The sequence below is a fragment of the Ambystoma mexicanum genome, chromosome 1p (assembly GCF_040938575.1).
Source record: "Ambystoma mexicanum isolate Mex_15411 chromosome 1p, UKY_AmexF1_1, whole genome shotgun sequence".
NCBI classification, from domain to species: domain Eukaryota; kingdom Metazoa; phylum Chordata; class Amphibia; order Caudata; family Ambystomatidae; genus Ambystoma; species Ambystoma mexicanum.
The window spans coordinates 570,885,662-570,901,636 of record NC_090921.1 but is presented as its reverse complement, the minus strand read 5'-3'; the positions used below and the strand labels follow the sequence as shown (position 1 = coordinate 570,901,636).

Here is a 15,975-nt window from a genome sequence, read left to right as displayed (position 1 = left end):
TACAAACCCTTGAAGACATTCAAGCACGGGTAAAACAATTCCTGGACTCTTCAGCCTTGCAGGATTGGATCAAAAGGGGGTCTTACTTTTCAGTCAACGATGGCTTACCTTACTTCCAAGGACGCTTATTTTTGCCAGAAAAGGAATTGCAAGAACTGGTTATTTCCCGTCATCATGATACTCTGATGGAAGGACATCCTGGCATTGCCAAAACAGAGGAAAAAATTAAACGACAATTCTGGTGCCCTTCCTGGCGAAAGGATATTAAATCTTTCGTGATGTCCTGTGGAGTTTGCTCCCAAAACAAAGGTCAAAAAACAAGACCCGCCGGTCTTCTTCAACCCTTAGACATTCCACCAGCACCTTGGCACACTTTGTCACTAGATTTTATCACGGACCTGCCCTCTTTTAATGGATACAATACTATTCTGGTTGTGGTGGATTTATTTTCCAAGATGGCCCATTTTATTCAGTTGAAAGGATTACCTTCAGCTTTTCTTCTTGCCAAGGAATTCCTCGAAAATATCATCCGTTTGCATGGATTCCCGTCCATACTAGTCTCCGATCGGGGAAGCCAGTTTATTTCTCATTTTTGGAAAAAGGGTTGTCAACTGGCACAAATCGACGTAAGACTCTCAACCAGCCACCACCCACAGACCGATGGTCAGACGGAGAGAACAAACCAGACCCTTGAACAATATCTACGATGTATGTTGCACCAATCGGAGGGTAATTGGAAGGATATTTTATGGGTGGCTACACTCTGGAACTGGTCAGAGCCCCTTTTATACCCTATATGGACATCACCCTCGTACTTCAGACTTAGACTCACCTTTGAGCCTTGAAATGCCCACAGTGGACCATTTGCATTCTACGATTACTCAAGCCTTCAAGGATGCAGCTGCACACTTACAACATGCGAAAGGGAAATACAAAAAGAATGCGGATCTGCATCGAAGAGAGGCGCCTCCATACCAAATAGGGGATCAAGTATGGTTGGCTACCAAACACTTATCGCTCAAGGGACCTCGGACTTTCAATCCAAGGTATTTAGGCCCCTACTCGATCAAAGCTATAATTAACCCAGTGGCAGTCAAGCTAGATCTACCAGCTAACATGCGGATTCACCCCGTTTTTCATGTGTCACTTTTGAAACCAGTGCAACCAGGAACCAGATTAATAAAGCCACCAGAACCAATCCAGATAGATGGGGAGCCCGAATTCGAGGTGAAGAACATTTTCGATTCTAAGATCTCAAAATCAAAACTTTTCTATCTAATTGATTGGAAGGGGTACGGGCCTCAGGAAAGGTCTTGGGAACCCAGCGACCACGTACATGCACCTCGGCTAGTTAAAAGGTTCCATCGGAATTTCCCAAACAAACCGAAACCTCCAGAGGGAACGACCTTGGGAGGGGCCTTGGGGGGGGGAGTGCTGTCATGATGCCTACCCCCGGAGCACCAGGCCAGGCCCAGCACCCCCGGGAGCAGGCATCATGCCCCCGGGTAAAAGCCCAGCAGCCCCTTATAGGGGCTCTTTGGACTCTGTCCTGCCGCCTTTGGCGCCAGGCTCAAGTTGGACATCAGTCCTGGCGCCATAGGCACCAGGCTCATAAAGGAAAGTGGTTGGTGCACTTACCTAATGCAGACCATGCTACATACTCACCTGATGCAGACCATGCTGCATGAAGACCCAAGCCAAATGAGGCTTAGGAGGGACTATTTTTCTGGAGGGACTATTTTGTTACTTGGGTGGGGCTGTGGAACAATACTTACCTGGGACTTCTTCCAAGGCTATTTAAGCCACGCCCGGACAGCCACACGTGCTTCGCGTTGTTCTGCATCCCAGCAGCTGAACGCTCACCGTGTCTGCTCCTGGACCCGGACTCCAGCCACGCCCGCCTCAAACCTGGAACACCTGTAAGGAGAGAAGAGAAAGGTGAAAACCAAGAACTTATTCAACCTTCTTACCTGCATCCGGAATCTTCACGCCAGCATTCTTGAAAAGAGACTTCCATTTAAAAGCATCGCGTTGCTCGCTGCAGCACCGCGCTTCACTCACCTGTCCTCGAGACATCTCCCGGCTCCATCGCGGCTGTCAGCACCGGTCGCCACATCTCTGCACCTAGGGGAGAGAAGAAGAGACAAAAGGTGAGCAGAGGGAACACAGGACGAAAGCCGAATTTTCAGCCATAATACTTACCAGCTTTTCGTGGTGAACCATTCCACATTTCGGGTCGGCGCCGCTTTTGGCAGGTACCGCACCCCGGCCCCTATGGGGAAAGGACAAAAGACATTACTGGGGAATTATAAAGACATTTAGAGGGGTCGCCCTCATCACTAACTCACCTGATTTTACCGTCGGCAATTTAACCCCTCAACACATCGCCTTCGTTCTGCACCTGAAATAAAGGGCAGATCACAGGTTAGGAAGACAACATTAAAAGAGGCTCACACTTTAACTTTTGAATCTTCATACTTACGGCGTATCGCTCCGAAAAGTCAAGTGGATTTTGCCAGCGCCATTCTGAAAACCAGTGAAGTAACTGGACGAACGCGCGCCCCTGCACCAGAAGCAGGATGGAGAGTTCATCCTTCCAAACCATAAGGTGAGCTTAAACCGGGGGTTTTGGAGGAAGTCAGAGAAGAACGAAAGGGGGAAAAGGGGAATCAAGCACTCTATTCTGCAGACAGTTAATTCCCCTTTCTCATCTGCTGAAGGATATTCCTACGGGCCAGACAAGCAAGATTTGGGGGTCCTGTTCAATCGGTGGTCCGAGTTCTGCGCTTCACGCTTGAAGAGGCCACAGCAACTCAGACTAGACCAGCGCCTCCGTGGGAGCCAGGTGAGCGTTACAATAGGGTCAAGACACAGTAGAGCAAACAAACACTGACCAGAGCTTTGTATAAAAAGTATATAATTATTTATTTAAAACACACTTTAGGCAATACACTAGCACTCTCAACGAAAAGTAATCTAAAACACAGTCAGGTAAGTATACACACCTACCTTGATAACTATCAGACAAGTTAGGGTTAAAGCACAACTATTTGTTAAGACAGAAGTGAGCGATTAACCTAGCTGGCACTCCAATAGTTTATGTTAAAAAGGGAGAGAAAAGGCAGAGCATAAAATAAAACAATTCCCAACAATTTTAAGAGTTCAGAGCAAGGGGGGAAAGGCAGGTTATACGGTAGAGCCAAAGTTCATAGGCCAGGCTCACTTTAAATGGAGCTAAGCGAAATGTGCCCAGGATCACACGGTTTAAAGTGCACTGAAAGACTTTGCAGAGTGTTCAAACGAGGTTGGGGTGATTCAAAAGATATAGTTAGAAGGCCTGCAGCCAACCCAGTTTAGAAGCCAAGGATTTAAGGGTAACCTTTAGCAATCTGTAGAAAGGGAGGCCAGGCAGGACACAGTACCTTAAAGAGAAAGGAAGCTCCAGCGGGGGCAGTTGTTCCTGGCAGTGGTTGAGGTTCATGGTTCCGATCAGGGGAAGAGAAGATCTCGTCGAGGAGGAAACGTGGAGTCGTTGCACTGCACAGGGATGAAACCAGCCGCGGAGTTACCGATTAAAAGGTGCGGTCCTTTTATTCGCGGTCAAAAATGGTGAGCTTCGCTATCCGGCCACCGTGGTTCTTGGCACGGCCGATTCGACCAAGTGATGTCTTTGGAAGCGAAAAAGGGCAAACTGGTTGGTCCTACCACCTCAAAGGGAGAAGACTCTCCAGCAGAAGATCTTCTCTTGTCGTTGGAAAAGTGGTGAGTTTGTTGCAGCAGGGCTTCACCGGTGGTGTCGTCGGTTGCAGGTGGCTCAGCTTCTTCCCTCTTCGGATTCTTAGGTCCTGTGGTGACTTCTGAAGTTCCAGTCCCAAAGGCCCTGCTTTTATGCAGAAAAACCCCCATTCATCAGCCTAGCTGTCAATCACACATGCTAAGTGGTGAGCCTGGCGGCTCACCACTGGGCCAATCAGAGTAGAGTGTGACTTGGGTTGCTAAGGCAACACGGTCCAGGGTGCCAATTCCCCCCTCCACCCTTCCTGTGGAACCCAGACAGAGTGGAACCATTTGGAGGGCTTCTGTAGAGAAGCGCGCCAAAATAGTGGAACAAGGGGCTCGACCTTGGTCAGAGTTTCAGAGACGGACACAAACTCCATTTTAGAATCGAGTTCTGGCAAAAAGACCCAACCGGTGATTTAATATTAAATAATAAACCGGCGGTATCTTTAACATTGCACCAAAAAAGTGGTGCGTTTAAAATCAATGTGAAAATCCCATAGAGAATATTCCAGAGGAATATTTTGCGTGGTAACCACTGCCACCAGCCAGAAACTCCACGAGGGGGAACGGGACAGTGCCCCCTCGAAAACAGACCCAGGGGGAATCGAATTACCCCTTACCAGTACTTCCACAATATGATGGTTTGTACTGGTTCTGTTCATAATTTTGGACTAGTAAAGCCAATGGTGACTTTACATGCCCTGGGAGACAGTAGTCAGTCCCATGGTATGGAGTCTATGTTTAGGGGTCACTGTGACATCCCTGTGGCACTGCACTGAGGGTGCTGTGTACCACACATACAGAAAAACAGATGATACCCTATGGAGTAAAAAAGAAACCCCATAGCCCATAAGCACATAAGTCAAGGACATACCTCAAATCATGTCTAAGAGTGGGAGTAAAAGAGTCTCACTCTTAACAGGAGAAAAAAACAAACCCCAAAAATCCAGCAAAGCTGCTGGGGGACTCACTAGGTTTGGGAAATTAGCCTTATAAGAGAATTCTCCCTAACAAGTACTACTGAATTGTCACAGTTTATAAATGCTGCAGAGATATCATCTTCCCTTTAAATTGGAAAAATTGTCTCGTGCCTCAAATTTGAGAGGCTTGTTGTGGAGAGTAATTAAATGAATAGAGTATTCTTGTTTTGCGAACATGTTCTCTATTCCAAAGTACCTGATTGCATGTAGTTCATTTTTTGATTGTTTTAATTTCCTTTTACAGTTTAATGTTACTTCTAAACTGATATCAGTTGTGTTTTCGTTTTTACAAAATAAAACGATATTTTTTAAAAGAATGATATCTATACTTTGAGTATTATTGAGATTTATAACATTACAACACAGACCTCTGAAAAGCATGTAGGCCTGGGGAAGAGTCAGTCATGCATTAGCATGAAGTGTTATACTGCTGAATTGCTTCCAGAAGCGCCAGTCAGGTAAATAATGTATAATAGGGAAGAGTCCATAGATGTAAGCCAATAACCTAAGAAAGGGCAGTATGGTTGAGGCAGAGTCAGACACATGTCAAGCATTCCTGAAGCAGGCTTTGATCTCTCGGACATTACTTAAATGAATGATCTTTAGACAGGTGGTATTGCAATGTTATGAGCTCTGTAACACCCAAAATATCTCTACAGTAAGCGTTTTATAAAAGACTATGGTCCTCATCATGAGTGCCGCGGTCCGGAAACAAGGGTGCCGGTAAGCTCACCTGCACCCTTGTCCCCGGACCGCCACACTCAGGGGTTTTGCTAGGTCTGGAAAATGAAGCTAATGTCGTGACTGTTGGGACTCGGGGCTAGGTAACCTTTTGGTTGTAGTCCATGAGATTCTATCCGGGGCTACAACCAAAAGACCCAGGGCTATAGCTCCCTAACCCCCCCCCCTAGGAAGGCCTCTATCCACACTACAAGTTTGCCTGTGGGGCCGCTGCGCCCGACAGGTCTGAACCAGCTGGGCGCAGCAGCCCAGTTAGGCAAACTCATCACGGAAGCATCGGCACCGTTAGTAATGGTGCCAATGCTTCTGTGAACCCATTCCCATCGAATCCTATGGGAGTCCATGGGAATGGGTCTAACATTTACCAGCACCCAGCTTCACAGTCCGCCAGGACTTGTAATGTCCCGGTGGTACCGGGAAGCTAGGAGCCGGTAAAATGTTACGAGTCGGGTGGCAACCCGCCAGTAGCACTGGCAGGGTTACCGCCAGACTCGTAATGGGGCCCTATGTTTTAGCAACTGAAACTAAAGAATTAATTTTGGTTTCTATGTTAAAGAAACATCCACAGTGCCAACCATTAGTCAATTGGATGCTTTGTTTTCTTTGGAAATCACTGGCTGGAAAAGTTATGATCTTTTCTATTAAGTTCATACTTTATTTTATTTTAACAAATGCCAGCAGGAAAGGTCTGACTGCTTCAAATTAGCAACAGTGCCAGTGCTTTCGTCTCCCCACTCCCATGGAGTGCTATGGCTACTCGCCTGACTTCCCGATCCGCCGGGGCTATTAATGTCCTGGTAGCACCGGGATATCAGGCACCGGAAAAGTTTTACGAGTCTGGCGGCAACCCGTAGCACCGGCGGGTTACCGCCGGACTCGTAATGAGGCCCAGAGTCTTGATATTAAAATAATCATTATCAATTATTGGCGTATGGTTACACAAAAATCTCAAATTGTGAGAGACCTCTTTTTGCACTTACAAAAGGAAAAGATCTATGCAAACAACTGGTCCACTCCAAACAACAAAATAAAACTGAAAAGTATCCAAATACCTTTTAAAATCTTCTGCAGAATACAGGGCCCTTTTCCTGAAGCTCGTGCTGGTATGTGAATACATGGCGAGAATCAAGCAATTCCGCGTTAGAACTCTCACTTGGACATTAATGGCACATACCAACTATAAGACACAGGGAGATGTCTACTGTATTCAGTGTCCATTCCCCTAAGTACTACCTAGTGAGGACTGACTTGCATCACAGAAAACTGATTTTCACAACATGGAACCAGGACACTTTTATAAAGAACTTACATGATGTGTACAAACCATCCCCCCAGTCCACTGAAAGGCAATCTACAACCAACCCTAGAGAAAGGGGAGTAAATTCCCCTAACAGGCCTTTTCATCATAGGGAGAGAGAACGATAAGCCATACGGCATTGACACAAGAAAGCCTGACGCAGACTGCTTCAACAGAGAGTGACAGTCAGGCCAGAGAGAGCGCACATGACAAAGCGACTTTCGCAGAGCGAGAGAATAGGAGAAAGAGAAAGACAGACACACACAGAGTAAAACGGGGAGAGAGAGAGAGAGAGAGAGAGAGAGAGAGAGAGAGAGAGAGAGAGAGAGAGAGAGAGAGAGAGAGAGAGAGAGAGAGAGAGAGAGAGAGAGAGAGAGAGAGAGAGAGAGAGAGAGAGAGAGAGAGAGAGAGAGAGAGAGAGAGAGAGAGAGAGAGAGAGAGAGAGAGATCGATCGCTGTACGATATTCTGGGTGCAGCTATTTTAAACAATGATAAACCTTGTATGTATCTTTTTTCTCCATGTACCGTATGGCTACATTAGTTTTCTGTGAATGGATTAATTTAAGACTTTTCTCATAATCCATCCTTTATGTATGTTATTCAAGGTCTGTAACCTGCATCATTTACTAACTTTATCTTGTATTACCCCCATCTCCCCTCCTGAATTGAAGAAGTAACAAATGTAACTCACACAGCAGAGTATGAATGTGTATATGTCTTCTTCAATATCTGAACACATGTATTGTTCAGTAAACCAATGTACATAAAAGTAAAAAATAACAGTCTAAAATATGCCATAGTTTAAGCATACACAATTAAAACTGCCTTCACTCCAATGATTAGCTAGACATTGTTGAAATAAGCTAATATCTCCAGTAGGACATCTTATCCTCCTCCCTACATAGCTAGCCTAGACCTATGTGGACATTGATGGTGCTTACCTTCACTTTTTCAGACTTTATTGGTTTAGGACATGTTTTAGTTACTGTGCTGTTTTCCCACTTTTTGTCTTTATCTCTATTTGTTTGGTTATGTCTGTGATTGGACTTTAAAATGTGTTGGTTGTTCCCTTTAACTTAGCTGGATCTAAAGTTTCTCACATTTGATTAAATAATTCAACAATGTATGTGGAGGTTTTTGCACACTTACCGCAGTGCTTTTCACAATCAATTCTGGCTAGAGAAAAGAAGAGAAAAAAGACAGGAGGTTGGTGTTCGTGCTGTTCAATTACGTTTGCACTTCACATTGAATGGCAATACACATGCTTGGAGTTACTTTCTTAGGCTTTCACTGTAAAGGCCTGACTATACAGCAGAAAGTCTAAACCCAATTAACATGACCTGACATAGGCACACCTTTCATCTCCTCCATTTCTCTCTCTATTTAGGAGCAGGAGGAAAAATATTGCATCCTACCAGGATAATCAGTGCACTCAACCTGGGAATATCGAATGAGGGCCAATCAAAGAAAGTCGCATGGTGCACCAACCAAATACACTGACCAGATTCTAATTAGTTTTCTCAGGTGCCCTGTAGTCGGTCTGCCCCAGACCAATTTTCTTAACTCCACAATGTTGAATGTGAGGAGCTACCTAGAAAAAGAGCTCCATCAGGACTATAGCTAGAACACCCGTATGTCATTTATGCTGCTATGTCTTTGTACTGTACCAAATCACCACGATAGTAGTTTCAAAGTGCCAAATACTTGTTGGAGGTATATTGTGCCCTGCCCAGGATAACCAGACAATATAGACTGCCAGGATGAATAACACGGGTATACATAGATAGACATACCCCCACTTTACATTGTAAGGATATTGTACATCACTGAGATGTTCTAAGCCACATAAAGTAAGAGTCAGCAGCAAGTGCTTTTTACAGGAACACTACCCCAAGGTGACTTACAATATCAATAAAATGTACTTGATGGGCGCTGTGAGGGGTCAGAAATGAGAGATGGAGATAAAGTGGCAGTGTTTCAACATCAGGGATCTTTGTAAAAAGAAAAAGGGTTGGCTAAAAGCCTCTTTGTCCCTATCCTAAAAGAAGACTCAAGATCAGTCTGTTTCTTGTCGTCAAAATGATATAAACTGTCCTTGTGTCCAAAACATATATGACACTCACACTAGAAATGAATAACTAAGAACCGTAAAGAAAAAGTGTCTCTTGACTTATGTTTAACCAAAAGATGAAACAAAATAAATACATCCAACAAAAATGGTTTCTCCACAAGAGAAGTCATTGGATCCAGAGGGCAGTTCCCTTCCCTGGATTATTTCAGGAAGGATGGCAAAAATGTATTTTCCAAAATAATGTTTCCTTAAGGAGGGCCAGAATGTCTCTTGATGTTACAGTTTCTCAAGGCTAGCAAAAGCATTGCTTTTACACAACTGTTCATGAGAAACTGTGGGGAGTAAAGTGTTGGGATGCGCTTGGACAAGAGTCCAATGCAGCAGCAGCAGCAGCAGCATACAAGGTCCCCCTGGGCCTCCCAACGTAAAAATGAGAAAAAGAGTGTATGTTGCCGAACAGCGCAATGACCCTTGAGATTGCGATCAGCTAGTCACAAATAATCATGAATAAGAGTTCTAATTCAGTATAGAGTCCAAATGTGTTCCAAAAAGAAATTGTGATTTATTGGTATGATCCAGCCAATCTACAGCCGACACGTGTTTCGACCAGTCGGCCATCCTCAAGGCTGTTATTGAATACATAAAAGCACACAGTACATAAATGAAGACAATTATACAACGTACATGTCCATATGTTAAATTACATAATTCACGAGAATTATTCAGCAGAGAGATGATGACAAATAGTTGTTACATACCATGTAGTATATCAGTAACAGGCAGGGTGAGCAGGTGCAGAGGGATACAATGGAAATATATCATGATCAGTTTCTTCAATACATTGCAATATCCATAATAAGACCCTTGTGCGCTGGGTGATTTCACTGGGATTGTGGGGTACTTAATACAAAAGTGTTATTTCAAACTACATACCAAATGCAATAATAAGTGCTTGATTCCAAAACAATTATTTTATATACATGCTTGATTCAAAGAGTAGCATGCTTGAAATGCCAGTTTCCTTTAAAAAGGGTTCCATTAACCCTTGTGTGCGGCCAGTCAATATATCCCTAACCGTGAATTGGATCACCTCATGTTCTCAAGTGGAATTATTGATCAGTGAATTCATTGTTAAAATCTAGTATAGGTGGCCTGGAAATATTCTAGTAGAGGGCCACATGCAAGTGCCCTTATGTCAGTGAGAACAAAGAATAAATTTGACTCACCACTTTTGTCAAAAGCAAAATTCTGTGGTTGAAAAAGAAATTGGGAAAAAGTCTAATTGAGATGCTAGTATCCTTTATGACCAAACAATGCCTATCCACACGTCTGAAATCAGAATATTTACACAAATAAAACAAAAATGGTCCCTTACCCTATTGTAGCATGCGCTAATCGCGTCATCAAGATTAAATGAGAAGGCATCAATAGTGTCGCAAATCCACAATCAGTACTTGTTCAAATGATTCAAATCGAATAGTCCATCAAAAATCAATAAAAGGTAAAATCCAAACAACCCATATAAAATTCCTGAGATAGACCAATTATAATTTTAAAATGTAGAAACAACCTCAGATACATTACTAATATCCATCCATAAGAATGCTCTTACCTAAATGTTAGTGCAATACTTATTCTTGCAAACTATATCCTAAAAGCCACATATCTTCTGGCTTCCCCAAAATATTCCTATGGAGATGTGCTAAAGGATGGTAGCACTGACTACAATGGTGGCTCGACTGTCAATAATAACAGGTATCAATACTTGCAACATCTATGAAAAATGATGTCACCAATGTTAGGCAGAATCATATGCAGTACCCTTTGGGAACACCACACACAATTAAGACTACAAGTGTAAGTACAAATTCACCTTTGGTACAAGCCTGTACTACACAGTAAAGTGGCAGCGATGGCTGAGCAGCCAGACTTATGTCAAGAGTAAAGTGAGCAGTACAAGAAGTTACACAAAGGACAGCAATTACTATGGTTCAAACAAACACTGATTCAAGGTTTATGAGTAAAAGTATATACATTTATTTACACCATCAGTTATAAAACAGTTGACTATTATAAAGCAGCAGAAAATATCAATCTTAATACACTACAATAACCCCCAATCAATTCTGGACAAGTTAGGCTCAAAATGAAGTGTGAGCGAAATGGCACTCCAGTAATTTAAAAGGGAGAAAAGGCAAGGTTATTCAAAATCAATCAGCACCAACCAGTTATTAGGCAGGGCAATCTAGAAAATGCTTACTACAACTAGGATTCAAGTCAATAGGCCTGGGCCAATGTTAATGGTTCAGAGTCTTTGCAGAGGATCACACAGTTCAGAGTAGTTCGCGGTTAAGTCTTTGCCAAGAGTTTAAAACGAAGTTGGTCAGAAGAAAAGTTATTCAAAGGAGTAGAGAAGGACAAGCCTTCAGAGAGGCAAAAGATTTCAAACACTTTCACTGCGGTCGGACGGAACGAACGACCGGATTTGCACAGTACCTTAAAAGAAGAAGAATGCTGTAGCTGAGGCAGTTGTTCCTGGCAGTTCCTGCAGGCTCACGGTTCCTGAAGTGACTGTCGTGGTGACAAGAAGGACAGTGCTGGAGGGTCCTGCACTGCCCAGGGAAGAAGCCAGCAGCAAGCAAAACGTCGAATAAAAGGTGCGCTCCTCAAAACCAAGAATGTTCCCTTCCCACTGGCTATCCAATCCACTGCAGCGATGCAGAGCAGATTCGACCAGGATGAAGACCGGTGTCTGGCGTTTGGCGAGCTGGTTGTTCCCACCAGGCTCAAGGGAAGAAGATTCCTTTCAGATCTCCTCTGTCGTCGAAGTTTCAGGCGATTCGGACCTGCAGCAGGGCTTCACCGGGTTGTCCAGTAGTTGCAGCTTCTCGTTGGCTCTCTCGATCCAGTGGCGACTCTGCCTTCCAGTCCCAGACACTGGCTTTTTATGACCAAATCCCCCATTCAAACAGCCTGGCCATCAATCACACAGCAGGGAGGCTGTCCTGGAAGGACAGCCACCTAGCCAATCAAACTAGAGTGCGACTGGGTCTCCAAGGAGACCCTGTGCAGGGGGCATCAAACCCCTCCCTCACATCCTGTCCACCCAGACACTCAGGCGCCTAAGGAGGGCGTCTGTGCAGAAGCCCGCCAAAGGACTGCGAACAAAGGAACCAAACCTGGTTTGGCGTGCAGAGTAAAACACGAGAAAGACCTTTACAAAAAGAAATGGTGAATAAACCCGACCTGAACCAAATAAAAATAAAAGCCGTCCAGCGGGTTAGAGTCTGAGGCTACCACCATAGCCTCTAACATTACCGGGGCTATTTTCATAGCTCACGGTAGAATAAAAATGGTAGATACTACTGCCACCAGCCAAATCTTAGACAATGGGGAACATACAAATGTCCCATGAGAATCAGACAAAAAGGGATAACTAGTAACCCTTCCAGTACTCTATTGGAAGATAGGTTAAAGTCAATGGCAACTTTACATGTTCTGGGAGACAGTAGTCAGTCCCAGAAAATGGAGCTTAAAGTGGGAAGTCTAAAAAGACAACCCTGTGTCACTGCACTAAAGGTGCAGTGTGACGCACAGTAAAAAGATGATGCCTATGGAGTGGGTGAGACTCCATAGTCCATGAGCAAAACAAATGTACAACACACAGCAAAACACATGTAAGAGTGGGAAAAAAGGCTCACACTCTTACCAGATGAAAAAATTAAACCCTAGAAATCTAGCAAAGCTGCTGAGGGACTCAACAGGTAAGGGAAATTAGCCATTCTGGAGAATTCTCCATAACAACCAAAAGCGAGTTACCAGTAACTTTGAAAAATAGACTTCAAGCCTTGGGGTATCAACTCACCAGAAAGTCCAATTGAATGGGCTATATCCCGTGTTCCCTTTCCGTGGTGCACACCAGGCGCCATGTTACTTCTCTATTTGAATTGTAACCAATGCGCGGGACGTCACACGGACAGGGTGACATCCCGCGCATGCGTATTGCGTGAAAACGTCATTGTGAATGATCAACAGCATAATGCCTGCAATCTGATCGCTGTACACTGATTTAAACCTGAAAATTGGCAGAATAAAGTTAATTTAGTAATTTATCCAAATATTAAAGTTCAAATGCTTATTTGCATTAATCCTATGATGAGTGTGAAATGTACGGATTGCAAAGTCGTGTTGTCCATAATACCTAGTGGAGACACTATTGATAGTGGATAGATCAATCAAACATAATAATTATAATTATAAATTGCTACTCACAACCTCCGGAGGGGTTTGTTTTGTGCCACAATGCAATACTGGAAACTGGAAAATCAGTCATGCACTTACTCTGACAGAAAGATGTTATAGAATACACTTCATAAAAAAAATGTCAAATTGGATGACTTTCACATCGTCCATTTGATGATATTCCTGCCAATGGAGGGCTAGTGGCAACCTTTGGTCCTGTTTATTAAGACTCAAAATGTGTTCCCTGATCCTAGTACGAAGCTGCTTGATGGTGCTCCCTACATACACCTTCGAGCAGACACATACAATTGTGTACACCACAAATTTGGTCCGACAGTTAATAAAGTCGTTGATTGAGATTTTGATACCATGCTGGTTAACACATTCTCAGCAATCAGAATGTGCAAACCTGCACATGTAGCAGGTTCCACATTTATAAAACCCTTCAGCAGGCTTCAACCAATCTGTTCCTTTTGGGCTTGTATCAGTCAAAAAAGAAGGGCAAAGTTTATTTTTAAGTGTCAGTGCTCGGGTGTAAACAAACAATGGTTTCTCATTGAGAAAGGGAAATATATCCCTATCCAGTTTCAAGATCTCCCAATGTTTGAGTACGATCTTGTATAAAATGTTAGCATAGCTGATGTATTGAGTAATGATATCAACACACTTTCTTTGGGTGTGATTGTCATGTCTCTGTTAGTAAAATTGAGCATGTCTGCTCTTGACTTTCCCTCTACTTTGGAGCATGCTTTAGAGATAGTAGATCCCTGGTACTCCCTTTCTCTGAATCTCTTGACGTGTTGTCAATGCCCACCTATCTCAAAGACAGCACCCCATGTTCTCCAGACTTTATCAACCATTTAGTTGGAAGAAGATTATTTGTTGGCCACTATGTATGTGACTGCTCTGTATACATCGTTACTTTCGATTACCAAAGACACACAAAACTTTGACACATCCACCTAGCAGACCCATTGTTACGTTATGTGGTTCCCTGTTAGAACATATGGCACAATTTATAGATGAAACCTTATTTTTATTAGTTTCTGTTTTGCCTTCCTATTTACGTGACACCAAAGACTTCCTACAACATATTAATGATATTCCTTGGGAAGAAGACCTCATTCTGGAGACCCTTGATGTGGTCTCATTATACACATCTATTGATCACAATGTAGGAATGACAGCTTGCAAGTACTTCTTGGAGAATCAATCACTAAACCTTTTGGGACATAGCACTATGATTTTGGAAATGTTGCTGTTTTGTTTGACCAATGGCATTGGGCCTGGCAAATCTAGCAACAATGATGATCCCCGTCTCATTGTCACATTTGATAGTGCTTCCTCCACTGTCTGCAAAATTATTCAAAAACATTGGCGTGTTGTAACTCTGGACAAAGATTTGTATCATTTATTGTCCACACAACCATCACTGGCTTACAAACGAGTGCCATCTCTTAAGGACGAACTGGAATCAAGCTTCCTACCCCCACTTAATAAGAATTCTGGGCTGAGTAACTGGCTTCCTGGCTTGTCTCTAGGTTTTACAACATTTTCAAAATGTAAAGTATATGCTCACGTTATTGTGCAGAAACCATTCATGCATCCTATTACTGATCTGAAATATGAAATCAAACATCCGATCAACTGTGACACTGCTTTTGTACTATATGTTATTTCATGCCCTTGCCAGAAATGGTATGTTGGCAGTACTACCTGTAAATTAAAATTAAGAATCCTTCAACACTTAAGAGCAATAAACAATTCTGACCCTACATACCCCATGGCCAAACATTTCAAGGAAATGCATGGCAATGACTTCCGAATGCTAACCTTTTTTGCAGAGGCACATGTTACTAAACACTCCAGAGGTGGTGATCGGATCCTAAAGTTCCGACAATTGGAAACAAAATGTATCTTTTTTTTAATTTTTTTTTAATTGTATATGGTAAAAAAACCTTTACAAATTTGATACAGAATTTATCACATAATATAGAACAATTTAAAAATCATACATTGAGCAATTATTTTCCTATAAATTGATATTAAACATATAAAAGAATAGCTTAGAACAATTAACGTTACATAATGCTAATTCACATTCTTTTTTCTTTTTTCTTTTTCTTTTTTTTTTTATTATTTTTTTTTAAATATCAGATTTCACAAAATTTCAATTCATTCAGTTTAGAGTCAATAGTTGTTAGGATCTGTGTTAATCATATAATAAGTTTAGTACTATTGCCATTCATACATTTTTGCCATAGTGCCTCACGAGACAAAATTACGTCAGAATCCAAAAAATTGCCGAACCTAGATTGACGCAAGTCTTCAAAAAATGTACAATATATGACCAGATGTTTGAGGGTCTCCAAGACCTTGGCATGATTACAGAATCGACATGATCCAAACTTTGCATCACATTTCCCCCATTGGAATAACTGTTCATTAGTATGATACAAGTTGAGTTTGAAGCGAAGATATAACCTTCGAGCAACAGAGGATGGAAATTGCATAATGTATTTCAACCTCTCCCCCCACTTTCTTCTATACTATAATAAGAACTATATAGCCCTATTCTGTCCGCTTGACAGCACCAGTAATATAAGTGCAATTTGCGTTTACAGCTTGGTAGTCCCAGTATTAAGTCTTCTTTCAGAATTCCCAATACTGTCATTAAATCATTAATTTTATCCGCATAATCAGTTAGTGATCTCACACTCCCTGTTTCCAGCAGGTTTTTTAAGTCTTCATAAAGAGAATTGCACGGAGGGTCAAGTATTTTAACATAATTGTTCAGCAATCGCCAGTTCGGTTTAGCGGATAATGGTAGGAGACCCAGTTCATGTCGAACAATGTCTTTCGG

The 15,975-nt window shown here is 42.6% G+C and overlaps 1 protein-coding gene across 1 annotated transcript in view; it reads right to left on the bottom strand.

Moving 5' to 3' along the window:
* The window catches only part of IZUMO4 (IZUMO family member 4), a 1,032,821-nt gene that overhangs the window by 184,410 nt on the left and 832,436 nt on the right, over positions 1-15,975 (bottom strand). The window contains exon 4 of the mRNA XM_069620420.1: positions 7,949-7,975. Coding sequence (XP_069476521.1) covers positions 7,949-7,975 — 27 coding nt within the window. The remainder of the gene's footprint in view (positions 1-7,948; positions 7,976-15,975) is intronic.